The 27500-nt window shown below is 50.0% G+C and overlaps 1 protein-coding gene across 1 annotated transcript in view; it reads right to left on the reverse strand.

The window, feature by feature from the left end:
- dtnbb (dystrobrevin, beta b) overlaps positions 1 to 27500 on the reverse strand; it is a 121048-nt gene that overhangs the window by 51140 nt on the left and 42408 nt on the right. Inside the window, exons 7-10 of the mRNA XM_061241729.1 lie at positions 27137 to 27291; positions 25758 to 25863; positions 24720 to 24886; positions 18063 to 18187 (exon numbers count right to left, since the gene is read on the reverse strand). Coding sequence (XP_061097713.1) covers positions 18063 to 18187; positions 24720 to 24886; positions 25758 to 25863; positions 27137 to 27291 — 553 coding nt within the window. The remainder of the gene's footprint in view (positions 1 to 18062; positions 18188 to 24719; positions 24887 to 25757; positions 25864 to 27136; positions 27292 to 27500) is intronic.

The following is a 27500-nucleotide window of genomic DNA, read 5'->3' on the forward strand; positions in this document are numbered from 1 at the left end:
GATCATTAAGGTGTGTTTTCAACACTTCTAGCCGTCAATGCTGGTCAAGGTGGTAAAGCAAGCTGGCGGTCCTATATAGGACTAGCTGATTATATAGGCTGTCTGACCAGGTAAAAGTGTCAAGAACACAGATTAAGCCAGCCTGACCAGCCTGACCAGGCTGACCATGACACCACCCTTGGAATGCCACCTCATGGAGAGCCAAGGCCCGCTGGCCTAACTGTGCCAGGTTGTGTGCAACCTTCATCTGAAACTTCCACTGAGATCAGCAGGCCCGTGCGAAAACTCCCCAGCCCTGCACCGTGATCCGATTATTCCACAGGCCCCTGGGGACACCGTGTGGGCACATTAATCCCAGTCACAATCCGTTCAGTTTGTCCCCAAAACAACACGATTACGGACGAGCGTTTTCACCGGAGAAGCGCGGTCTCACTGTTAACTGACGACCGAAGCCTCCCAATGCCACCCTGAGCATGAGGCAACCACAGAAGAAGAACGACAACACGAATAACAACAACAACAAGAAAAATAAACCAGTGTCCCAAAAACCCCCGAAACCATTCAAAGCAGGTCAATGTTTACCGTTTGCTTTTCCAGGGGGGGAGATGTAATGTACCTGTGGGCTGAGAATCCGAAGAACCTTTCTGAAAAACGGTGTGAATAAAAGTAAAAGACGATGCAGCTCCAGAGGAGGCGGTTCATCTGCACGGCCTCGCGTGCGAGTCCGCCTTTCAGGATCTGAGCAACGGAGGGGAAAACGCGCCGGAACAAAGAAATGAGAAGAAAAACAGCCGTTTAAGCCCGACCCGACTCCATCGCAGATTTTAAATCCCTCCGAGTGAAGACGGCGGTTCTGTTCAGTCCGGTTCAGAGAGAGGCGTAAATCAGGGCCGCAGTCAGGGTCCCGTACAGTCCCAGCATTCCTTTCTCCGCTCCGAACGCCTGCCCGGACACCGGCGCCGTAACTAACCGCTGCCCCGCCGACGAACACAGCCGTCCACACGCGTGTGCGACCCGTCTCATTCCCGGCGCCGCTATGGAAACCCGTGGAAACCGTGTGTGGGAAACGCTGGGCTCCTATACAGGCCTTCTCACAAAGACTCTCACCCCGCCGGAAGATAAAAACACAGTCTTAAAAACTGAAACTTCAGGATAAATACGTTACCACGCGATAGTTTTACAACAGAAAATGTTGACGGCAACGGTAATTGGCGAGTTCACACTTTAACATTAAATTCACGTAGCGGATATTCTTGGGACTCGAGAAGCGGATATTCTTCAGCGGAGTGGAACATAAGCGAGTCCTCCCGTGAGTTATGGCAGCAGCTCTGGCCAACGAAACTCCCAGTGAGTGCACCCCACAACATCGTAAATCTGCAACCCGCCCGACCAACCCAAACACCTTCAGCATTCACATCTCAAACCTGCCCGACCAACCCAAACACCTTCAGCAGAATCACAACTCAAACCTGCCCAACCAACCAAACACCTTCAGCATGTCACAACTCAACCTGCCCAACCAACCCAAATACCTTCAGCAGAATCACAACTCAAACCTGCCCCAACCAACCCAAATACCTTCAGCAGAATCACAACTCAAACTGCCCAACCAACCAAATACCTTCAGCATGTTCACAACTCAACCTGCCAACCGGCCTGTAGCGTAGTGGTTAAGGTAAAGGACTGGGACACGCAAGGTCGGTGCATCTAATCCCGGTGTAGCCACAATAAGATCTGCACAGCTGTTGGGCCCTTGAGCAAGGCCCTTAACCCTGCATTGCTCCAGGGGAGGATTGTCTCCTGCTTAGTCTAATCAACTGTACGTCGCTCTGGATAAGAGCGTCTGCCAAATGCCAATAATGTAATGCAACCCAAATACCTTCAGCATGTTCACAACTCAACCTGCCCAACCAACCAAATACCTTCAGCATGTTCACAACTGAGAATCAGAACATCTTTAGCAAAATCACAACTGAGAATCAGAACATCTTTATCAAAATCACAACTCAGAATTAGAACAGCTTCATCAAAATCACAACCTCCGGCGTTACGAGAACTAAGAGCCAAAAACAGCAAGACCTGTTTACTCGGTAAGAAGTTCTTTAAGATCCACCGCAAATCACCCTCAAATTAAACAAAGAGCCTTGCTGTTGGGGAATACAAAGTCTCCAAATTCCTTTCAAGAAAAACAATGAGTAAACACTCAAGCGTGGAGAGGGAAGAGGGAATTCATTACTCTGTTAAATCGGGCTGCTATTCGATTAAAGACTACTTTCTCCATTCCAAATGGCTCGTATCTGATAATATTTAGAAAATGAGGGTAAAGTGAATCACTGCAAGACATTGATTACACTCAACTTACAATCGCTTCAGAAAGTATTCAGACACCTTCACTTTTTTTGCACTTTGTGCAACAATTGCCATTTTTGTCCATCAATCTACACTCAATAACCCATAATGACAAAGTGAATGTACTTTGTAGAATCCCCTTTGGCAGCAAATACAGCTGTGGGTCTTCCTGGGTAAGTCTCTACAGGCTTTGCACACCTGGATTTGGGCAGTTTATCTAATTTTTCCTGGTAAGTCCTCATTATGGGTTATAGGTGCAGATTTATGGGAAAACATTTAAATTTTGTCGAATTAATATTAAATCTACAGCACAATAACGTGTGCAGAAGAGCAAAGGGGTCTGAATACTTCCTGAAGTAAAGTCTTCACCGTAAATACACACGTCTGGTCGAATGCAAACGTTTAAATTAACACCACAAATCACTTTCTGTCCGTTTGGCCCGTTTATTCCCATCAGCCCCGCGTCGGCCCAGACACCCGAAAATGAGCGGTAACCAGCCGCTTCTCCGCGACTTCAGCAGAAGCTCAGAAAGCCACGTTCCTCCGCTCTGCACCGATTTGTGTTTCCTCAGAGAAAATCAGAGAAGAGGTCGGGTTTATCTGATCGCGGAAGAAACCGCGTTTCCCAGCAGGCAGTTGCGCAGTCTGCTAATTGGCTCCCGCGGTGGCGCCGTGACAACGGCTGTGTGAAACCAGAGCGATAACGTTCCACAGAGGACCCGGGCTAAAACAGGGGGTACCTCCGCACCCCAAACGCTACACAACGTTCCACAGATGACCCGGGCTAAAACAGGGGGTACCTCCGCACCCCAAACGCTACGCAACGTTCCACAGAGGACCCGGGCTAAAACAGGGGGTACCTCCGCACCCCAAACGCTACACAACGTTCCACAGAGGACCCGGGCTAAAACAGGGGGTACCCTCCACACCCCAAACGCTACGCGACGTTCCACAGAGGACCCGGGCTAAAACAGGGGGTACCCTCCACACCCCAAACGCTACGCGACGTTCCACAGAGGACCCGGGCTAAAACAGGGGGTACCTCCGCACCCCAAACGCTACGGAACGTTCCACAGAGGACCCGGGCTAAAACAGGGGGTACCCTCCGCACCCCAAACGCTACGCGACGTTCCACAGAGGACCCGGATTAAAAAGGGGGTACCTCCACACCCCAGCACCTGGAACGCTACACAACCTTCCTCAGAGGACTGGGATTAAAAAGTGGGTACCTCCGCACCTGGAACGCTACGTTCCGCTGAGGCTCCAAACGAGCGGGAACACTCGGGAACGCCAATCCCACCAATTACAACTTTCCCATATTCCCTCTTAATTCTCGACTCATTCCTCCCTGCCGGACGAAGGCCCGAGGATATTCCTCACTCTGAGACCGAAACACTGCAACTCAAGCGTTCTCTCTCTTACACCCCCTAGGTCTCCACCGAAAAAGAGAATCCAGTTCCCAGTTGTGACTGTCCCATTGGTTTCACGTTTATCGTGATGTTTGACCAGATATGATTCACTGACAACCTTAATGTTTGACCAGATGTGATTCACTGACAACCTTAATGTTTGACCAGATATGATTCACTGACAACCTTAATGTTTGACCAGATATGATTCACTGACAACCTTAATGTTTGACCAGATATGATTCACTGACAACCTTAATGTTTGACCAGATATGATTCACTGACAACCTTAATGTTTGACCAGATATGATTCACTGACAACCTTAATGTTTGACCAGATACGATTCACTGACAACCTTAATGTTTGACCAGATACGATTCACTGACAACCTTAATGTTTGACCAGATATGATTCACTGACAACCTTAATGTTTGACCAGACATGATTCACTGACAACCTTAATGTTTGACCAGATATGATTCACTGACAACCTTAATGTTTGACCAGATATGATTCACTGACAACCTTAATGTTTGACCAGATATGATTCACTGACAATCTTATCTGAGGTCTGATTCAGTGACAGCGCTGCCTCACAGACATGGTTCACTGACAGTCCTGCTTCAGAGATACGATTGGCTGACGGCCCCGGTTCGGAGCGATACGATTGGCTGACGGCCGTTGTCTGGAGATCCCGCTCGCTTCACCCGGAAAACTACCTTCCCACCGCCCTCTTAGCTACGCCGACCTCAGCGATTATTCATCTTCATGAGAGTTAGTTTCCCTTTCCACAGAACGCTGGTCTGGACTCTGCTCGCTGTACAGTGCTCGCTCACTCACTCACTCACTCACTCACTCACTCACTCACTCACTCACTCACTCACTCACTCACTCACTCACTCACTCACTCACTCACTCACTCACTCACTCACTCACTCACTCACTCACTCACTCACTCACTCACTCACTCACTCACTCACTCACTCACTCACTCACTCACTCACTCACTCACTCACTCACTCACTCACTCACTCACTCACTCACACACTCACTCACACACTCACTCACACACTCACTCACTCACTCACTCACTCACTCACTCACTCACTCACTCACTCACTCACTCACACTCTTTCACACACTCTCTCTATCACACACTCTCTCTCACACACACTCTCTCTCACACTCACACAGTCACACAGTCACACACACACACACACACACACACACACAGTCACAGTCACACACACACACACACACACACTCATGCACACAGACACACACACAGAGGCAGGCAGAATATAAAAACACAAATGCCCACAAGGAGACCGTTTTAGTGTAATTATAATAAAAGCACTTATGTGGAAGCGATGAATATGAATTTTGATGAAACCATGGAAACACGATTCAGCAATGTGAGCACTGTTCCACAGAGATCAAGAAACACACACTCACACACAGTCTCACACTCACACACACACACAGATACACCCACACTCACACACACACACTCACACACAGTCTCACATTCACACACACACACAGATACACCCACACTCACTCACACTCACACTCACACTCACACTCACACTCACACTCACACTCACACTCACACTCACACTCACACTCACACTCACACTCACACTCACACTCACACAGTCTCACATTCACATACGGTCTCACACACACTCACACAGTCTCACATTCACACACACACAGATACACCCACACTCACACACACACACTGTCTGTCTCACACACACACACACACACACACACACACCAGGGACATCCTGAAAGGTATTCACTAAAAGTCTTTCCCACTTCACACAAATTTCAGCTGCGTTCAGTTGGCAGTGATGCTCAGGTAAGAACTTTATAATAATATATTTGTGATCTTGGTTGGTGCTCTTGGGGGGTTTGGGGGTTCAGTAAGTGGGGGTACGATGGCACTCTGAGTTATTCTGGCGGGGGGGGGAGGGGCAGTAAATAACAAGGCTGGGGGGCAGCAGGGGGCGGGGGGGGAATTCACACAGCGTGGGATCCGTCCATCCTTCTCTCTGTCTTTCTTAGTCTCCTCCTCTTTCTATCAATCTCTCCTGCTGCCTTTCTCCCTTCCCCTCTCTCTCTCTCTCCCTCATCCTTCTCTTCCGTCACTCTTTTGCTCGATCTTCCCCCTTCTCTGGCCTCATCTCAGTACTCCCTGACTGAATAAGGAAAGCTCAGGTCTGAACGCCGGCCTCCCGTAGCTGCTCTGCCTGAAGCACACAAACCGCAGACGAGGGTCTCCGTCCGAGCCAAAGAACCGCAATAACATCTCTGTGCCAGTCTGAGAAAAATCTCCATTCTGTAACCGCAGAAGTAATGGAGTGATCAGTGGCCCTCATCCAGTCCGACGGGGACACGGAAAACGTTTTTCTCTTTTTTAATCAGTCTGATAGTGTTCGAGAGACACTGAAATGCCTACAGGATGTTAAGTTTGGCCTGGTCCGCTCAGCGTAATCTCATCCCCCCCTCCCCGCGCTGCGGTCGGTGATGACAATCACATTACGCTCAGACTGTCCCTTCCTCCCCCGCTCTTCCCCTTTGTGTTCCGCTCAGACGGGGAGATCGATGCGCTGCGTCTCCCCGCCCCCGGAACGTTCCGCCGACCTCCAGCGAGACTCCGGGGCTAATTCTCCCTTTAATCTTCAAACGCCGCCCCGATCCCCCGCCCCCACCACCTCTCCACCTCTCCTCCCCTCCTCTCCTCCCTCCCTCGGTTCTCTCAGGTGAATCCATTCTTTGTCTGGAAAACGGGGGAGGCAGTAAAACAAAATGGAGGACACTGGGCCCATGTAGCCGGCCCACGGCGCGGGCGACTGCAAGGCAGCGGCTCCCAGAACCGCAGGACCAACAGCAGAGCGCTCTCAGAAACACAACCACAGCGGAGGTGCACTTCTGTTCTCCAAGGATCACATTTCCCCAATGTGCCCTGAAAGTACAGCACTGTACTCTGGGTACAAATGAGTACGTTTTCCCGGCAATAAAAAGGTACAAATTAATTATATATTGCTGGCTAGGGGCACACTTTTATGCATCGATAGGGTACCGCTCCAGTGATAAGCATTTGCACCTTTTTAGGCACTTCCTGTGCCATTAGTTCCAAGAGTGCAGTATTCTCTCTTTGACGCTTTATTCACACAATAAAGGCATGAAAAAGTCTAACGGGAAAGAAGCCCCACAGAGACCGGCGTGCTGTAAAAAAAACGCCGCGACTCCACTGCAGCGGGGAGAAGGGCCACTTCCTGGCACCTGTGGATGAGAAGGAGACATTCCTTCAGACGGGCGCGCTGTGGGAGAGCGTTCCCGCCGCGGCTGACAGGGACAGGAAGCTCATCGCACGGCTCGGGCGGCGTAACCGCGGTTACCGCGTCCCCACCGCTGGCCAGACCACTTCATTAACTCTGCCGCTCTCAGGCCAGGGAGGGGGAGGACAGGGCCGCAGATTACCACCTGAGAATTCAGTCTTCCTGTAAAACCACATCCTGTTTCTGCTCGCCAGAGACAGAGGGACTAACACTGATCCACGGATGTGTCATGTCTTCCGTGCAGCGTGCCTGGGTGAAACACGTCCGTTTTGGATGCAACTACTTTTCTACACTCTACTGAGCTTGTCTGGCGTACTGGAAACCATGAAATACTCTCAGGAAACCTCGGCTTCTGGCCCACTTAAATGCGCCGGGCAAGATCGATTGAGCACAGGAAAGTATTTGAATCCAAAACAATTACATACAGTAATTGACCCACGTCTGGGAAGCGGTTCAGTGAATTTGACCAATCCAGCAATGCCACGTCCTACCCTGTAGGACTTTGAACCTGCAACTAAAGTTTCCTAAGCACTGCTCTGCACAGGTAAGGTTTCCTGATGAGTTGAGTTTGAGGCTACCTCTCTCTGTATATCACACACTGTGTGGATGTAGTTTGAGGCTACCTCTCTCTGTATATCACACACTGTGTGGATGTAGTGAGAGAGAGTGTGCGTGTGTGTGTGTGTGTGTGTCTGTGTATGTGTGAGTGTGTGTGTCTGTGTCTGTGTGAGTGTGTGTGTGTGTGTGTGTGTCTGAGTATGTGTGAGTATGTGTGTGTCTGTGTCTGTGTGTATGTGTGAGTGTGTATGTGTCTGTGTCGGTGTGAGTGTGTGTATGTGCGTGTCTGTAATGCTATGCTAGCTCACTCTTATATCCAGCCTCAATAATAAAAGTCTTCACCAAGGACACAAGCACATCTGTAGCAGAGCCACAGATTTCCGGGATAATTAAATTAAGATCTGAAGCTGGTCTCCAAACAGACTGGACCTCTGCCCCCACATGCCGAACCGTAGCGATCGTCAGTCCCACAGTGTCCCAATGGCAGCTGTGACTGGTCTGATCAGCTAGCTCACACTGTTCGACCGAAGTCACGCCCGTCTGTATTAAAGAGGCGTTACGTGCTCACATACTGCGGGATTTAGGTCTCCGAGGCGACCAAGCGTTTAAAGACGCCAGGCGAGAGAGGACAAGGTAAGACTGAGGAACTCAGGCCGCGTTACTTCAGCAACATGTGGGAAAACGTGTCGCATCGCCCGAGGACACAGCTCATTTATTCATTTTTTTATGAAATACATTGGTGGGAATGTTTATCTGCAACTTGGCATCAATTCATCAGTTCAATAACTGGCACACAGGACGGTTTTTAGTAATTGTGTTTTGACAGACGTATAGAGAGTGGACACTTTCAGTATGCGGGTAACTTTTTTAAATTTTTTTTTTTTTTTTTTTTTTACATCAAAAACATTTTCGTTTGAGATTTGCAATTTGGGCATTCACCAGATGTTTTCAGCCAAAGGGATAAACAAGAGCTGCACTTTGTTTCCAAATTGGAATCAAAGTTTTCTTTTTCAAAGGAAGATTAAAAACTCAAAAGTACTGTGTCGAGTGGAATGCAAACACTCTCTGTGTGATCAGTTTCTCACTCTTCATCATCGAGAGCTCCTCTTCCTCGCCCGCTTCCCGTTGTGTCCGGCCTCTCTCCTCTACACAACACAGACACAACCATGCAGGAACATGAAGATAACCCCCACCTCCACAGTCTTTCATACGCAAAGATACCATCGTTCTATGAACGGCAGTTCACACACAATAGCCAAAATGTGATGCCTGCCTTGCAGCTGGTCACCTGAGTGGGGAAAATGGGATAATTAGCGGTCTGGTGAACTCCAGAGGGCGGTCCATTATGAACCCATATATGTGCTCTCACAGCTCGACGCTCTGCTCTGCGCTGCGGAACCGTTTCTGGGCTCTGCGGTGCCGGAGGCTCATCTACTCTCTCCTGATTGGACAAGAGAGAGAGGGGATTGCCATTTGAGCACGATACGGCATTCCAAACCACGGAGGAAAAAGTCGAACCAAAAACGAGCTACACCCAGTGAAACACCACTGAATGGCCAGCCAGCCCCCTCGGTCTCTCCCTCCCTCTCTCTCTCCCTATCTCTCTCTCCTTCCCTACCTCTCCCTATCTTTATCTCCTTCCCTACCTCTCCCTCTCCCTCTTTCTTTCTCCTTCCCTACCTCTCTCTCCCTCTCTCCTTCCCTCTCCCTCTCTCCCTCCCTCCACCTCCCTCCCTCCCCCTCTCCCACTCTCTCCTTCCCTACCTCTCTCCTTCTCCCTCTCTCTCTCTCCTTCCCTACCTCTCCCTACCTCTCCCTATCTTTATCTCCTTCCCTACCTCTCCCTCTCCCTCTCCCTCTTTCTCCCTCCCTACCTCTCCCTCTCCATCTTTCTTCCTCCCTACCTCTCTCTCTCCCTCTCCTTCCCTCCCTCCCTCTCCCTCCCTCTCCCTCCCTCCGGAGAACGACACGGTGGAAATCGTTTATATTACGCCATCTCTCCGTGGGGAAATGAGGGCCTTCCATTTTTCACGTCAGGTGACAGGACTCGATATATCCTCTCGGGCACTTTCTAATTACACTCCTCCCTCCCTCTCCCCCTCCCTCTCCCTCCCCCGACGGAGCGGGGCGTCGATACGGGCGCGCAGCGTGTGAAAACAGGCGAAACGCGGCCGCCGTCCCGATTTAAACCGCACGCCGCCCGCGATTAAAACTGAATTAATACTGTTCAAGTCGGGCAGAGGAGGAAGGGTTTATAGAGTCTTTCTTTAAAAAACAAAAAACAAATATCTGACACCCTCTCGTTCAATACCTTCATTAAAATAACGGGAAGACGCCTTTCTTTTATTCTTGAGTATGCATTGTACAGGGCTGGAATATTATTTACCTGAGACGTGGTTACAGTACGGCAGTGTTCAGAACACCATACTAGCAGACTACTCATACTAAATTTCAGGCTGATTTTCATTGAAATCGTAGTATGCTAAGTTTGCTAAGTATGCAAAGCTCTCTAAATGTAGTTGTCAGACTCCTCTCCTTCCTCTCCTCTCGTTCTCCCTCTCCCTCCCTCCCTCCCTCTCTCTCTCGCTCTCAATGCAGCTGATGGACTTTCCCCTTGTCCTCCCTCTCTCCCCCTCCCTCCCTCCCTCTCTCCTCTCTTTCTCTCCATCTCTCTCCTCTCTCTAAAAGCAGTCGGCTCTCTCTAAAAGCACTCTCTCTGCGTCTCTCTCGTTAGACGCTAACGCAGTGGAACAAGGAGAAGGCCATCAGGGGGACAGGCCCGAGTCACCTCAGCCCATTAGCCGCTGCCACACAACATTAACCTCCCCCAACACCCAACACCCAGACACCATCTCCCCGACCCGCCAACACCCAACACCCAACACCATCTCCCCCAACCCCCCAACACCCAACACCCAGACACCATCTCCCCCAACCCCCCAACACCCAACACCCAGACACCATCTCCCCCGACCCCCCAACACCCAAAACCCAACACCCAGACAACACCTCCCCTGACCCCCCAACACCCAACACCCAGACACCATCTCCCCCAACCCCTCCAACACCCAAAACCCAACACCCAGACACCATCTCCCCCAACCCCTCCAACACCCAGACACCATCTCCCCCGACCCTCCAACACCCAACACCCAGACACCATCTCCCCCAACCCCTCCAACACCCAACACCCAGACACCATCTCCCCCAACCCCTCCAACACCCAACACCCAGACACCATCTCCCCCAACCCCTCCAACACCCAACACCCAGACACCATCTCCCCCGACCCTCCAACACCCAACACCCAGACACCATCTCCCCCAACCCCTCCAACACCCAACACCCAGACACCATCTCCCCCAACCCCTCCAACACCCAACACCCAGACACCATCTCCCCCAACCCCTCCAACACCCAACACCCAGACACCATCTCCCCCGACCCTCCAACACCCAACACCCAGACACCATCTCCCCCGACCGCTCCACACCACACAGGGGACTGAACGGAACACAGGGGATGGAACGGAACACAGGGGACTGAACGGAACACAGGGGACTGAACGGAACACAGGGGACTGAACGGAACACAGGGGACGGAACGGAACACAGGGGACTGAACGGAACACAGGGGACTGAACGGAACACGGGACGGAACGGAACACAGGGGACTGAACGGAACACAGGGGACGGAACGGAACACAGGGGACGGAACGGAACACAGGGGACTGAACGGAACACAGGGGACGGAACGGAACACAGGGGATGGAACGGAACACGGGGGACTGAACAGAACACAGGGGACGGAACGGAACACAGGGGACTGAACGGAACACAGGGGACTGAACGGAACACAGGGGACGGAACGGAACACAGGGGACTGAACGGAACACGGGGGACGGAACGGAACACGGGGGACGGAACGGAACACAGGGGACTGAACGGAACACAGGGGACGGATAGGAATAGATTTGACTGGTACTGCGGTTCCCTAAAGGTAGACACAGCAGCCTCCATCACAGCCCAGGTAAGGACACCGACCCCCCCTCCTCCCCCAATCTCTGACAGACACTGACACTCTGCTGTGGTGTGTTTGTACAGTCTGGTCTCCTCTCCCTGTCATTCAGAATGACAAAGAGCGACAAGACAGCGAGCCACCAATCACATCGATCCGCTGATTGCAGAAGAGTACAAGAGAGAGGGCGGGCGTGGCATTCTGGGAAGGTCTACTCATCCTCCGGGGGACACCAGCAGCCCATTGTATTAAAATAGAGTCGTTATGATGTTTATATTCACGCCGGATGCTCATAAATCCTGGCCTCGTTACCCAGGATGCACTTGGAGTAATGGGCTCAGAGAGGCACACGGGGGCTCTGGGCTGAACTGAACTTTTGGCCACCCCCCTCCCCCTCCCCCACCCCCCTCCCCCACACACCTCACCCCACAAAAGCATTTCAGATCGGTTCGATTTCTCCTGAACATTAAAACGCGGCTGAGTGGATTTTAACCTTGACAAAGGGGCTTATGGAAAACACCCCATTACTCTCTCAGCAATGAGAAACTCTTTAAACGGTTTAATGTTCAGCTCGGGAGAAAAACAAAGGCCACGATTCTCACAACTATTCTCACAACTATTCTCACAACTATCCGTAAGCGGACAAAAGACTAAATCCCCTTCTCATTCAAAACTTGGAACTTTCACAATTCAAATCCTCAAATGACTACTTTAAGCCACCAGCCAAGAAAACGTACCCGTATATACACAACATTTTTACTTAAACTTAAACTTAAAAATAAGCCTTACACTTTTTCCTCACAAATTCAGTTCGGCAAGTTAGTTTCAGCAATTGCTGAGTTCACAGAAAAAAAACTGTGTGAAGACATAAAAAAGCAAAATCTTCCGTTTGCTAGAGTTAAGGAAAAAAGTGCAAACTATAAAAGTACCATCTGGAGAGAACAGACTCCTCCAAGTTCAATTTATACTACTTTATGTAAAAAAAAATCAAATATCTGCGAGACAAACAAAAAATTATATAAGGAGGAATATCCTCTCACTGCGAGTCAGTGACTTCCCGTAAAATAAATGCATTTATTTCTCTCTGGGCATGGATGTATATTTCATATTTATACTATGCATATTTATGGCATAAATTACAGGGGTATAAATATACACGCAGTCTCTCAGCTGCACAAGTCCCACACACACATCATTCATGTACCTGTATTGTGAGCGGTGGAGACTGAGAAGGAGACTGAGCGAATAGCAGAGAGTGGAGCCGCCATTTTGAGAAGGAGACTGAGCGAATATCAGCGTGCAGCCGCCATTTTGAGAAGGAGACTGAGCGAATATCAGAGAGTGGAGCCGCCATTTTGAGAAGGAGACTGAGCGAATATCAGAGAGTGGAGCCGCCATTTTGAGAAGGAGACTGAGCGAATATCAGAGAGTGGAGCCGCCATTTTGAGAAGGAGACTGAGCGAATATCAGAGAGTGGAGCCGCCATTTTGAGAAGGAGACTGAGCGAATATCAGAGAGTGGAGCCGCCATTTTGAGAGGGCTGGAGACTCCCACAGAAACCAGGCTCATCCAGGAGTCCACCTTTTAAACTTTATGCATCATATTTATAAAAATATCCAGCTATTAAAAACCACACAGCAAGCAGGAAAGCTCATGCACACAACACTGTTGACTGTTCGTTTCATTTTTGAGCAGCAGTAGCAACTCAAAAAGAAATTCTTCAAAAGGACGAAAATACTCTTCTACTCTTTGCTGAGTGTTTTGATCAAAAACAATTACGTGTTTTACCCTGACCTGAAGTGTATAAATAAATGTATAAACAGACATTTTGCTGAATGTGATGTCCTTTAAGGGGTAGAAAGTTCTAACATCTCGAGCGAAGAAAAGGCGTTGATCCGTTTATCTCATTTTTACTGTTACTTAGTTGGTAGATACTTTTAGTTACTTTCAAAACTCCAGATGAAGTAAACGAAGACATGGATTTTTCATTATTGGTAATGAGTTTGGCGTGCGCACAGACACATCTGGCCAATCAACTCTCGGGAGCTGGTGGGGGGGGGGGGGGGGCAGAATCTCAGCAGATTGGCTCTCCCACGGTGGGCCGCCAGTTTCGTTCAGTCATATTACAGCAGAGAGCAACTGTGAGGCTAGGCCCGCGACGGGCCTTCTGAAGACACGCTGCCAGCTGGAACCTCTGTGGTGTTCAACGTCGTATAAATAAATGAGCGAAATTTGGGCGAAACACGGTGTGTGTGGGAGTTTATTGGGTTTGTATTTATAAAGGTAAACGATCTCAGAGAACCACCTGCTTCTGCACATGACTGTCGAGCACCTGATCTTGTTACAGCCTCGGTAGTGTACAGCTTTCCCCACGCCATTGAGCCAGGACACATAAAGCGTAAAAACCTTTCAGATCTTTCAGCCAACTGCACCCAAAATAAAGATATATATATACACACGCACGCACGCACGCACGCACGCACGGACGCAGGCACGCACGCACGGACGCACACACGCACACACGCGCACACGCACTGAGTTGTGTGGGGTGGGTCGAACATGCGGTGTAGGAGAGGGGGAGGTTGGGTTGGGGATATGGGGTGGGGAGTGTTGAATGTTGGGTGTATGAGAGGGGGAGGTTGGGGGTACAGGGTGAGGGGTCCGTGTTGGGTTCGAGGGGCTGGGACCGGGATGATTCAGGAACGTTTGGGAATAGCACGGCGGTCCAGAGTGGCACAGAGCTCCCGAGAGAAAGCTCGGATCGCGGAACAGTGATCGATGCGGCCGATTCACAGCCAAGACACACAAACAGCCACCCCAACCTCCCCCGGGGTGGAAATATAGATCCTTCCGTGTGATTTACAGAAAAACAGCACAACAGAAATCGATCCCGCCCAGCGTCTGTTTGTGCTGGGCCGGCAGACTGTGAATTCGTGACGGGGGGGGGGGGCAAAAACACCCGCTTAAATGGTTTCATCCGCACGTTCCTGAACAGAGGAGAACCGCAGAAGTGTTAAATACAGCACATAACTTGCGCTCGTGAAAACACATCCCATGTATCAGCGAACATTTTAATGAACCTGAATTTGCTACAGCTGGCCAGTATCTGCGTGAGAGTATCTCCAGGCACAGTGTAAGTGGTCTCTAAGTATCGAACTTAAGCACTGACTCATGAATTTACTTAAGTACTTCAGCGCAGAGAAAACCCTTGGCACCTCGAGAGAATCACAACATTTATCTCCAACAAAGTACGCGTGTAAAAGTGCTACAAATCCATAGCCGTAGTTGCATGCTAATGCATTCACAGCCCATGTTATTGCACGTGTTATTACAGACCCGGATCGCTTGTAATTAAACGCGAATAAGGCTTGTAATTATAAAAATTATAAAGTTAGCATTACAGTACATTCATTTAGCAGACGCTTGTATCCAGAGTAACATCCAATGTAATTGAATCACCTGATTAATACTGTATGAGCAACAAAATTGCCGAACAACTTTTCCCATAACAGAGCGTATGGGTGTGCCATAACTAAAGCCCTACTGTAAGCTAATGATGCCAACTACAAACCAAAATACACACTGTGAACATACACGGACAACAGTTAATCGTTTCTGTCCACTTGTCTAGTATTGGCCTTAGTGCCGTCAATCGAAGTAAACTGCAGATGAACTTGAGACTGCTTTGAACCAATCAGACACCCCTTCACAAGCAACGCACCAATCGGACGAGAGCGACGCCCCTTTTACGGGGCAACACAAACACAAAGTCGGAAGAAATCAAGACCTTAAGAGTAATGAGGGGTCTTATGACCAAATTTAGTTGGCGTCATAAAGATGTTGTTTATAGGGCAATTTGTTAGGATGTTCATGTTGTACATTCAGACTACTTTTAGAGTGTCTGTCATTTTGATCTATGAAGAACTGCCCTGCATTTCAGTTTTTGCCGCATTATGATGCAAAAAGCTTTGAAGCGCAATATCTCAAAACAACTCAGAGCGCAGATAGAACCTCATAATTCCAAGGTCACAAAGTATTTCAGAAATGATCAGGCCCAGGTGGCTGGCCAACCCCCGGAATGATCCAGTGAAGCAGGCGGAGGAGGAACCTAAACCACCGGCGATGTGTTTCTTTGACAAAGCGAGCCGTTTTTAATCAGCGCACCACCTTCAGCACTCCGGGAGGAAACGGTGGCTCCTGTCTCTGAACGCTGGCACCGGCACAATTACCGGGGGGAAATCGTTATCGCTTAATTAAAGAGCTCCACTCCTCGCACAGTTCCGCGGGGAGACGCCGAAATTCGACAGTTGTTTTCCGCGAAGCAGCCCAGCCTCCGACCGGAGCCAAGCGGAGATGTAATTAGCTGCTGCGTCGCCAAGCGAGTGACGGGTTTGGCGTGACCGCAACTCCACTCCTGACCAAACGCCCCAAACGCCCCCCTACTCCCCCCCCCGCAGTCCCGCGCTCGGCACCCAAACGGGCGCTCCTCCTCCTGCCATCTGTGCGAGTTTGTTACCGGCTGCGGCTCGACACCGTGTCTTTCAGACGGCGGAGCGCGGAACGATCAGCACAACTGAATCCCGCCGACATTCCACCACACGGTAGAGTCGAACGCGTTGAGTGGGCACACGCGAAGCAGCCGATGAGAGTGCGGCACACAGACGCAACCACATATGCACCGTATCGTTCCTGGCGGCGTGCCCCAAGGACCTTGATGGGTCCGTCCTAGACTTCATGGCAGGGATTTTGTGACTGCTTATTACTGATTAATTATTTACTACTTTACTTATTCATTTCCTTATTTCTTTCTTAGCAGAGCTACAGTGCACAACACTGAAGACAAGCGGAAAATATCGGGCACTGGAAAGACCATTAGCTCCAGTTTTATGTGTGAGACACAGCTGCACTATCTAGAGTAGAGTGGCACTGCCGTGTAGCGCTAGGCAGCCATTTTGTGAGCTGTGGGGGTTTAATGCACCGTCAGTACAGAGATATGACACTAACTCAGCCATTATAAAACTCCACTCCTGCCCGTCTCCATTAAATCTTCACTGCAAACAAATCAAACTGGAAAACACAACTCTTAGCAGCACTTCAGGCCTACGAGGACGGTCTGCGGTAGAGTTAATAGAGAACGAGTGCTAGCGCCTGAAAATATGAAATATAAATGATCTGTATTCGAAACTCCCTAAATAATAAAAGATACAAACTGAACGGTGGCTTGCCTTTTGTGCTTTAACATCGTATCAGGAAGTTAGAATCGAATACGGGTAAAAAAAAAAAAATATATATATATATATATATATATATAAAAATAAAATAAAAACATAAAAAATAAATACAAATGAAGTGACAAAAGAAAAGACATGTACGGTCGTCTTTCACTGGATACTGTTCCTCTGAGATACACGGTATGTAAAGTAAACTCTTCTGTGTCCAACTCATGCTTTAACTTGTGGATGAACCTATGCACTTGTAAGTCACTTTGGATTAAAAGCGTCTGCTAAATAACTAAAATGTAAATGTAACTGAGAGGCAGTACCAAGAGTTACTGTAAAACAAGAGCAATACAAATTATGTAGTATAAAGTGGAGAAATCCACACTTTTGTTTCCCAACAGACAAAGAAAGAAAGGAATGAAGAAAGACAAAGAGAGGAAGAGAAAGAAAGGCAGACTGGTGACAGACAGAGAGAGAAGCGATGGGAGTCGTGGTAACCAACCTTTCACACGAGACAAGATGCCAACTTTCCATTCGGCAGTTTGGCACAGTCATTCTAACAACATTATTAATAATAACAATATGCATAATATATAATACAAACAGTACATAAAAGTAGCCCAGAGTGATCCACGGTGGAATAAAACAAACACAGCGCATACAGCCCAACAAACGAAGATGCCCAACTTATAGAAGGAATCATGAAGAGACATACACTCTCAGAAAAAAAGACCGTAGGCTTGTCTGTTTTAGTTCTTCATACAACCCTCTGTCATCGGTGTGAAGTGCGAAAGCTCCCAGACAAAGGACCATTTTGTCAGACAAAGAACCCTTTAACTAGACCAGGGTTCTTCTCTGGCCCTTCCTGTGCGGAGTGGGCGTGGTTTAACACCCCGGATTGGCACAGGGGGGCGGTCGGCACGGCGACGGGGCGGGGCGGGACGGGGTGGGGGCGTGGCGTTGGCATGGTGATGGGGCGTGGCAGGGCGGGGCGGGGCGGCGGTACTCACACGATGTGCGCCAGGTCCAGGGGCCGCTCCGGCTGCTCGGGGAACACGGGGTGGGGCGGGGCGTGGCGGGGCGGGGCAGGGTGGGGTGGGGCGGGGCAGGGCGGGGTGGGGCGGGGCAGGGCAGGGCAGGGCGGGGCGGCGGTACTCACACGATGTGCGCCAGGTCCAGGGGCCGCTCCGGCTGCTCGGGGAACACGGGGTGGGGCGGCTCCCGGCTCGGCACGCAGCCCAGGGACTTACTGATGGCGTGGCTCAGCTTCTTCGCCGGGGATTTCTGCACACACAACACCGCCCCGGGGTCAGGGGTCACCCAATAACAACAATAATAACCACAATAAACATCAGAATAATAATCATCATCGTAAGAGAGATTATACAACAGCTCCCACCTCACATTGTGACTGCCATTATCTCACTATAAGTCACTCCTAACTTAATATATCAGAGATATCAATCTCATAGCCTAGCTACACTTCAGAAGCACTCTGTTCTGTTGTTAAAACAGTATAAGCTTGAATCTGAGTTTCTGTATTTACTGTCGGTTTTACGTCTATGCTTTATGTATAAGCGTGTTTGCAAACCTGTTGTATAATTGCAACAATACACCGAAAGTCAAAGTCACTCCTTCTCACGTATTATTGCATAACATGGCTTCCACTACTCCGACTACCACTGCTAATAATAGTAGTAGTTATGATTATTACTTATGTGGCTTGGCAGGTTTATTGAGCTCTTATCTGGTGCTACACTGTTAGCCCGTATTCCTGCAGAGATCCATGGGAAATCCACGAGAAGCTTGCTGTGGACTGCTGGGAATTGTAGTCCTATTGTCCCGACAACACAAAATCACGTCACACCCAAACACTGCAAACCACACCGGTGTCCGTTCCGTTGCCAACCAACCCTTTCCCAAAAGCCAGCACATTTTAAAAGTAAAGTTGCTTCAACTAAAAGTGTGTCACAGAAAGTCCATACGCGCACGCACACACACACACACACACACACACACACACACACACACACACACACACACAGCAGGATATATTCAGATTCACACCATTCCAGCCTTCTTTTCAAGGTAACACTATTCCGGGAGCCGCCAGTTCTGACGCCTGATTTCCCAGCAGCGTCACGCGCTGACCTTGATCACCGCATGACACCCGCGAGTCCCGCGCTCCGCTCAAAACAAAGACCCGCCGCAGAACAAAAAGCCCGTCCCCGGAATCAAACCAGCCGCAGCCTCGCCTATTTATAGCCCCGTCTCGTCACCTGGCGGCAGCAGAACAGAGCCGCCATTAACGGAGACGCCTTTCATTTCACGTCCGCCATTTTACGCTGTGCCCCACGTTCGCTCGTTTTCAGTCAACAACGAAGGGATGAACATTCGCCCACTCCGGGTGAAACTCGGCTCTGTAACTGTGGCGATTTCCCCGATGTTTCTGGGATGGTTACTCAAATAAGGACATCATTTCACTCACAGGAAACAGAGCTTCACCAAATCACAGAGGACATTGTTAACAAACCAACAGAACAACGCCGGTGGTGACTGGTTGACCTTTTGGCTACTTCCTCCCATAGGGACCCAGGAAACATACCCAGAAAGTTTTAACCAATCAGTGTTGCATTGGTTGTTATTAAAACACCCTGTGATTGGTGCAACTTGCTTTGGTTTTCTCCCAGTAAAGTTGACATCATGACCGTCTCACTCATATTTTACCGCCTCTGGTTCATTGGCCCAACTGTGGCGATGCTCTCTGTGTTCTGGGGGACGTACCCTGATATCTCGTCCCCGTAACCATGGTGATCTCTCCGGATTTCTGGGCTGGGTGACCATGGTGATTCAGCCCTGAGGTCATGCGGCGTGATCCCGCGTCTCCCTCCACCCGACACGGAGGGAGACGGATTAGAGTCCCGCTCCCGCTAACGCAGAATTTAGGGGTGCTGGGGGGGGGGGGGGGGGGTCTACCCCACGTTTCACACCCTCTCTCAAAATGGCTGACCTCTGAGGAGGTCCAGAACGTGTGTTTTTCATGCTCTCTGGTACGCACAGACGTGCTGCTGGCACTGGGCTGGTTCACACAGACGTGCTGGCACTGGGCTGGTCCACACAGACGTGCTGGCACTGGGCTGGTCCACACTGACGTGCTGGCACTGGGCTGGTCCACACAGACGTGCTGGCACTGGGCTGGTTCACACAGACGTGCTGGCACTGGGCTGGTCCACACAGACGTGCTGGCACTGGGCTGGTCCACACAGACGTGCTGCTGGCACTGGGCTGGTCCACACTGACGTGCTGGCACTGGGCTGGTTCACACAGACGTGCTGGCACTGGGCTGGTCCACACAGACGTGCTGGCACTGGGCTGGTCCACACAGACGTGCTGGCACTGGGCTGGTCCACACTGACGTGCTGGCACTGGGCTGAGGGCCTTGGGCGAGGCACAGCAGGGCACGCTCACACCTCCGCTGGCTGAAGCGGGTCGAGGACACGCAAGTCACGCTGAGACAGGGCCGGCGATGGAGCGCTTCTCCTCGCCCAGGAGACCCTGCAACTGCTCTTTCTCTGAACTGCCCTCCATTTTAACACAGACAGACTGAGCCTGACATTACATTACATTACATTAATGGCACTTATCCAGAGCGACGTACAATTGATTAGACTAAGCAGGAGACGATCCTCCCCAGGAGCAATGCAGGGTTTAAGGGCCTTGCTCAAGGGCCCAACGGCTGTGCGGATCTTATTGTGGCTACACCGGGATTAGAACCACCGACATTGCGTGTCCCAGTCCTTTACCTTAACCACTACGCTACAGGCCACCCCTGACACTACCGGGACACCTGAATGCACAGTTCAGTGGAGTGATGTCATCGCTTTTCATTAAAACCTGCAACCTACAAAACAAACTAATAAAATGGCCGGTGATTAAAGTGCAGATTTTCAGCTTTAATTTGAGGACTTTTACAGCCATATTGGGTCAACCCTGCAGGAACGACAGCCCGTTTTATACACAGCCACCCCAATGTTACATTTTCCTTAATCTTCTCTTGTTTTCTTTAATCTACCTCTTACATGCTTTTAACCGCAAAGCATTGTGGTCCTTAAAGGAAAATAACAGGCTCGGCAACTCTGACTACCGACTGCGGAGTTAATTAATTCTCTTACATCATAACCACAGGGGTCACAAAATAACATCATAACACTGAATTAATAAATGTCCATTCTGCAAATAAACAAAACCCCAGCGTTTCTGCATACGACCTTCCTCAGTTTCCTAATCTTCCCGCCACACACACAGCCAGGCGCGGCAGGGAAATCTCCCGTGCCGAGTTTAAAAAGGCCCATTGGTCGCGACAATTAAAATGCTAATCGCTGGACTTTAACACCATCCTTGTTGTTATGCGGTATTGGCTTTTGTGCATTTTCTTTTAACAATGTTTATCCTTTAATGCAGGTGCGTCAAGAGTGTCCTATGGGACTCTCAACTTTATACCTTTTCAACCCAAATAAAATGGCCGCTATACTCTGGTTTTGAGTCCCTCTTAGAACCATACTAAATTATCAACTTTCCCAATTTTCTCAACCAGAGCAGAAACCCCCTGGGATTTGGTTGGAGCCTTGAAATAAGCCAGGGACCCGCTACAGTACCTTAAATGACCCCCTCAGGTGACCAGGACCCCCTGTTAAAAGCCCAGGTGACCAGGAGCCCCTGTTAAAAGCCCAGGTGACCAGGGGCCCTGTAAAAACCCAGGTGACCAGGGGCCCTGTAAAAACCCAGGTGACCAGGGGCCCTGTTAAAAGCCCAGGTAACCAGGGGCCCTGTTAAAAGCCCAGGTAACCAGGGGCCCTGTTAAAAGCCCAGGTGACCAGGAGCCCCTGTTAAAAGCCCAGGTGACCAGGAGCCCTGTTAAAAGCTCAGGTAACCAGGAGCCCCTGTTAAAAGCTCAGGGAACCAGGGGCCCTGTAAAAACCCAGGTGACCAGGAGCCCCTGTTTAAAGCCCAGGTGACCAGGAGCCCCTGTTTAAAGCCCAGGTGACCAGGAGCCCCTGTTTAAAGCCCAGGTGACCAGGAGCCCCTGTTTAAAGCCCAGGTGACCAGGAACCCCTGTTTAAAGCTCAGGTAACCAGGGGCCCTGTTAAAAGCCCAGGTGACCAGGAGCCCTGTTAAAAGCCCGGGTGCCTGCACCATGCAGGTCTGCACAGTGCAGTAATGCACAGTGAGCTCATAGCTGACAGAGTCTGAGCTGCAGCAGGGTGCACTGCATTAATGCAAACGCGCGGTTCAGTCGAGTTAAAATCAAACCCGACCACAGGAGCGGTTCTGTGAGCGCTGAGGGGTTTAAAATAACTCTGATAAATATGTAAGAGTGAGTGAGATGAGGCCTGGCAGGCCGAGGCGGCGTTAAGAGGTCTGGAGTCGGGGGGGCTCACATCGGAAAGCCTGTCGGTCGGTCACCCACGGCAACGGCTGCCATTTTCTTTCACCGTCTCTGGGAGTTTTCAGTGAATTACCTCAAAAAGGACACAGCACTCTCTCACACACACACACACACACACACAGCAGTCTCACACACACACTCTCTCTCTCTCTCACACACACACACACACATCTTTAAGGTAGCAGGACGATTGCGCAGAAGCAGAACTCGAAGAGCAGAGCTTGTGTCAACTTCACTCCCCTGCAGACCATGTCGCCCTCTAGTGGTGAAACGGTGGAACTGACTCACACACTCAGGCCAGCGAGACCGACGCTCTGCAGCTAACAGAGCCAGGGTGAGGAGGCCCCAGGGGAGGAGGCCCCAGGGGAGGAGACCCCAGGGGAGGAGACCCCAGGGGAGGAGACCCCAGGGAAGGGTTCAGCTGGACGTGCAGCACCATGATTACTGATGCTTGGGCCTGTAAAAGGCCAGATTATTCTGAAGGAAGCAGGTAAAACTCTATTATTGCTATGATTATTATTTCATTTCACGCCATTTGTATGCAGCAGAGCTGCAAAACTGTACCAGCTACAGGGTGAAACGTAGCTTTTGGCACAAAGCGGCCACTGGAATCCTGAAGAATCGGTCACAATAAAATCAGCATAATGCTGTCAGTGCAGTTCAGAGCGCACACATCGTCAGTGCATTTCCTCTGCTTTGCTGCCACCTCCTGGTAAAAGCTACTTACTGCAACTGCCATCAAAGTGTGCCGCAGTTATGCCTAATCCAAATAGAGATGGACCAGACTCTGATACACTGACATATACTTTAGCGAGATTCAGAGATCAGAACATGGGGCAAGTATACAAATGAATGCCAAATTTTTTATTTGCACTGCAGTTAAAAGTTGCTGACAGCTCACAGTGTTAAGAGCGCTGTCAGTACCTCGGTTTCAGAGAGGGCTATGAAGCCAGAACACGACACTGACAGCCAATCAGGATCCCAGAACACGACATCAGCAGCCAATCAGGTTCCCAGAACACAACATCAGCAGCCAATCAGGTTCCCAGAACACGACATCAGCAGCCAATCAGGTTCCCAGAACACAACATCAGCAGCCAATCAGGTTCCCAGAACACGACATCAGCAGCCAATCAGGTTCCCAGAACACGACATCAGCAGCCAATCAGGTTCCCAGAACACGACATCAGCAGCCAATCGGTGTCACCGCTACGCTGTGACACACCGGCCTCTCGCTCTGTGGTTCTAAATCACAGAGCGGTTTCACAGCCGCTCCGCCGTCTCTTCAAACCCAGACCTCCATTTGCATTTCCTTTGTGCGCTCCCCGCGCGCGGAATAGCTCGCGCGGCTCACGCCCGTCGCCTGGTTACAGAGCAGACGCCCGTTGCCTGGTTACGGAGCTGATGCCGCAGACAGCCACATAAGCGCATTGGCGAGGCGCCTCTCAGGATTAATTTTTCAACCGACTGGGCGACTCAAAAGTCCTCCGTCTGTGTCTATTCTAACATGTCTTAAAAACGAAAAGGCTTTTGGGGGAAAAGAGAAGTCACGGGAATCTAACCGATTATGCAGCAGGAAAAAAAAAAAGAACAGAACATCCTGTCCTTTTGCGCTCCCCGGCTGAGATGCCGGCCTGTACTGACACCTAGTGGTGGGATGGACCTCCTACAGCAGACTCACTGCCACACTGAACCCCACAGACTGTTTTCACTGCCCTCCCATCCACACCACACTGGCTGTGAGGATTATTCAGCTTACGGTGTTGGTCCGTCATGTACACAAGAGCTGCCCAACCCTGTTCCTGGAGATCTGCTGTCCTATAAGGGCCACTCCAACCACTTCCTGGAAAGGGATGTCATCGTTTACCAGCGGGCGTGAATCAAAATTGGAACCAATAGTGCCGATTAAATATGTCTGTCAATCATCCACTCCCCTCCACTCAGCATCCTTTCACGCTATGGCATGCATTCTTGCCCCTCCCCCTCACTCTATCAACCTGCTGCAATAGGTTGTTTACCATGTCAATCAAATCGACGGCCTGCCCTTCAAACATTCCCGCCACGCAGTTGGTTCTGCTTGTGTACACATCATATCACGGAAGCGCATTAATGCTCTAACTTCCGTTGCATGGCGACTTTAACAAGAGAGGCTGTTGATAACTGCAAATAATCAAGAGCCCAGTGGCATGACAGACAACCCGCCAAGCCAATGAGAGTCAGTGAAATCTCCCTGCAATGGGAGACGTGGGAGGATCTCGGACTGATCTAAGGCCGGCCCGCCCATACATACACGTCGGGACCAAAATGGAACTCCCCGTTCCCCCCCCCCCCCCCGCGCTCCAAAGCGCGGCGGTTGCCGCGGCGACCCACCCAGGAGGAGTGCTCCTTCATCTGGTGCTGGTTGCTGTGGGGGCCGCTGGCGTGGCCCCTCCAGAAGCAGTCCTGGCACAGCTGGTAGTTGTGGCACTGTTGGCAGCGGTAGCGGAATCCCATCATGCTCTCGCTGCGGCAGAACGAGCACTCCACGGGGTGGAAGACTGCAGGCACAGGAAGCGCCGAGGTCAGGTGACAGGAAACGGGGGGGGGGGGGCGCACCGGCCAATCAGAAGGGCCCACCCCGCCGTGCTTCTATTTTGACAGCGGGGGGGGGGCGCTATGCCGGGGTCGCAGGGGGGGAGTGTCCCAATACTCAAGAAATGCATCGACCACTCATCTTCTTCCCTACCCGAATTTCCAAATAGGAGGAGGAGATTATATTTGTGGAGGAAAGGAGGGTTTTTTTGGGGGGGTTTTTTTTAGTATTGGGACACGACCCTTGTCTTCAGGGCAGTTTAGTTTGAAAAACATTCTGTCATAAGTTGTCTCGTAATGAGTCTTAAAATCATATTCATTTTCACACGTTTCACTTTCTCACTCTTTTCTACGAAGATCAAAATATCAGCTTGTTTTTAGTTACAGTTCGCCGGACGGGGAAATTCCCCATTGGAAAATGCGTAAAACTAATTATATGTCTAAATATAGGACATTTTGTTCTGTGCATTAGCACGACAGCGCTAACAGACGGGGCTGTGATGAGATGACAGTGGGTGGTCATGGATACGGAACGTAAAGACACACACTGTGACACTTCCTCGCTCTGTCCAGTGCACCTGTGCATTACCATCCTCATTTGCTTTCTTGTGTTTTTAAAAAATATATATTATTAACCATCATTTTACCAGGAATCCCCACTGAGATTGGCTTCTCTTTTTCAAGAGAGACCTGGCATATATACATAGTAAGCCAAGAAAATGACAGGATTTTGACAGGACAAATTACTGGAAACGAACAGAATGACGGGAAAATTGCGCTTCGTTGGGAAACCCGGAACGCGGGGGGTTTGACAGGCCGCGGCGGTTGCCTGGTTACCGTTTTCCACGTTGGCGAGGCGGTGCATGAGGGGGAGCCACACGAGGCACTGGGGGGGGGGGTCGGCCATGAGCGCGTCCAGAAACATGTTGAGGGTGATCTTCTTCTGCAACACAACACAACACAAACACACACATGTTCAGAGTGATCTTCTTCTGCAACACAACACAAACACACACACAACACAAACACACACACATGTTCAGAGTGATCTTCTTCTGCAACACAACACAAACACACACACACACATGTTCAGGGTGATCTTCTTCTGCAACACAACACAACACAAACACACACATGTTCAGAGTGATCTTCTTCTGCAACACAACACAAACACACACACAACACAAACACACACACATGTTCAGAGTGATCTTCTTCTGCAACACAACACAAACACACACACACACATGTTCAGGGTGATCTTCTTCTGCAACACAACACAACACATGTTCAGGGTGATCTTCTTCTGCAACACAACACAACATAAACACACACACACACACACACACATGTTCAGTGATCTTCTTCTGCAACACAACACAAACACATGCATGTTCAGGGTGATCTTCTTCTGCAACACAACACAAACACACACATGTTCAGAGTGATCTTCTTCTGCAACACAACACAAACACACATGTTCAGAGTGATCTTCTTCTGCAACACAACACAAACACAAACACACATGTTCAGGGTGATCTTCTTCTGTAACACAACACAAACACACACATGTTCAGGGTGATCTTCTGCAACACAACACAAACACACACATGTTCAAGGTGATCTTCTTCTGCAACACAACACAACACACACACACACATGTTCAGGGTGATCTTCTTCTGCAACACAACACAACACACACACACACATGTTCAGGGTGATCTTCTGCAACACAACACAAACACACACATGTTCAGGGTGATCTTCTTCTGCAACACAACACAAACACACACATGTTCAGAGTGATCTTCTTCTGCAACACAACACAACACAAACACACGCATGTTCAGGGTGATCTTCTTCTGCAACAAAACACAACACAACACACATGTTCAGAGTGATCGTCTGCAACACAACACAACACAAACACACACATGTTCAGAGTGATCGTCTGCAACACAACACAACACAAACACACACATGTTCAGAGTGATCTTCTGCAACACAACGCAAACACACACATGTTCAGAGTGATCTTCTCCTGCAACACAACAACACAAGCACACACACACACACACACACACAAATATGTTCACAGTGATCTTCTCCTGCAAAACAACACAAACACACATAATTCTGTGCAGAATTATCTCAGTGTGGTTGTTGGTCGGTGATCTGTGTAACTCCAGCTCCAGGAGGCCTGAGTCTGCTCTCACCTGTTGGGGGAAGCAGGTGCGGAGGGAGTGCTCGGTGTAGCCGAACGAGGGGCCCTCGAACACGGCCGTGGGCAGCTTCAGCACCTCCCGCAGGAACTGGTCGAACTTGGAGAACGTCATCATCCCGTTGGAGTCCGAGATCTGGGAGAAAACGTCTGAGAAAGAAGCGGATTACACTCACATACGTATCCACGCGAACACACATGCTCACGCACACTCACACTCACACGCACAAACACACGCACAAACACACACGCGCACGCACACGCACAAACACATGCACACACACATGCACACACACATGCACATGCACACACACACGCGCGCGCATATACATACAGTACGTACAACACATAGGATGTAT

This window comes from Conger conger, chromosome 5 (genome assembly GCF_963514075.1).
Source record: "Conger conger chromosome 5, fConCon1.1, whole genome shotgun sequence".
NCBI lineage: Eukaryota > Metazoa > Chordata > Actinopteri > Anguilliformes > Congridae > Conger > Conger conger.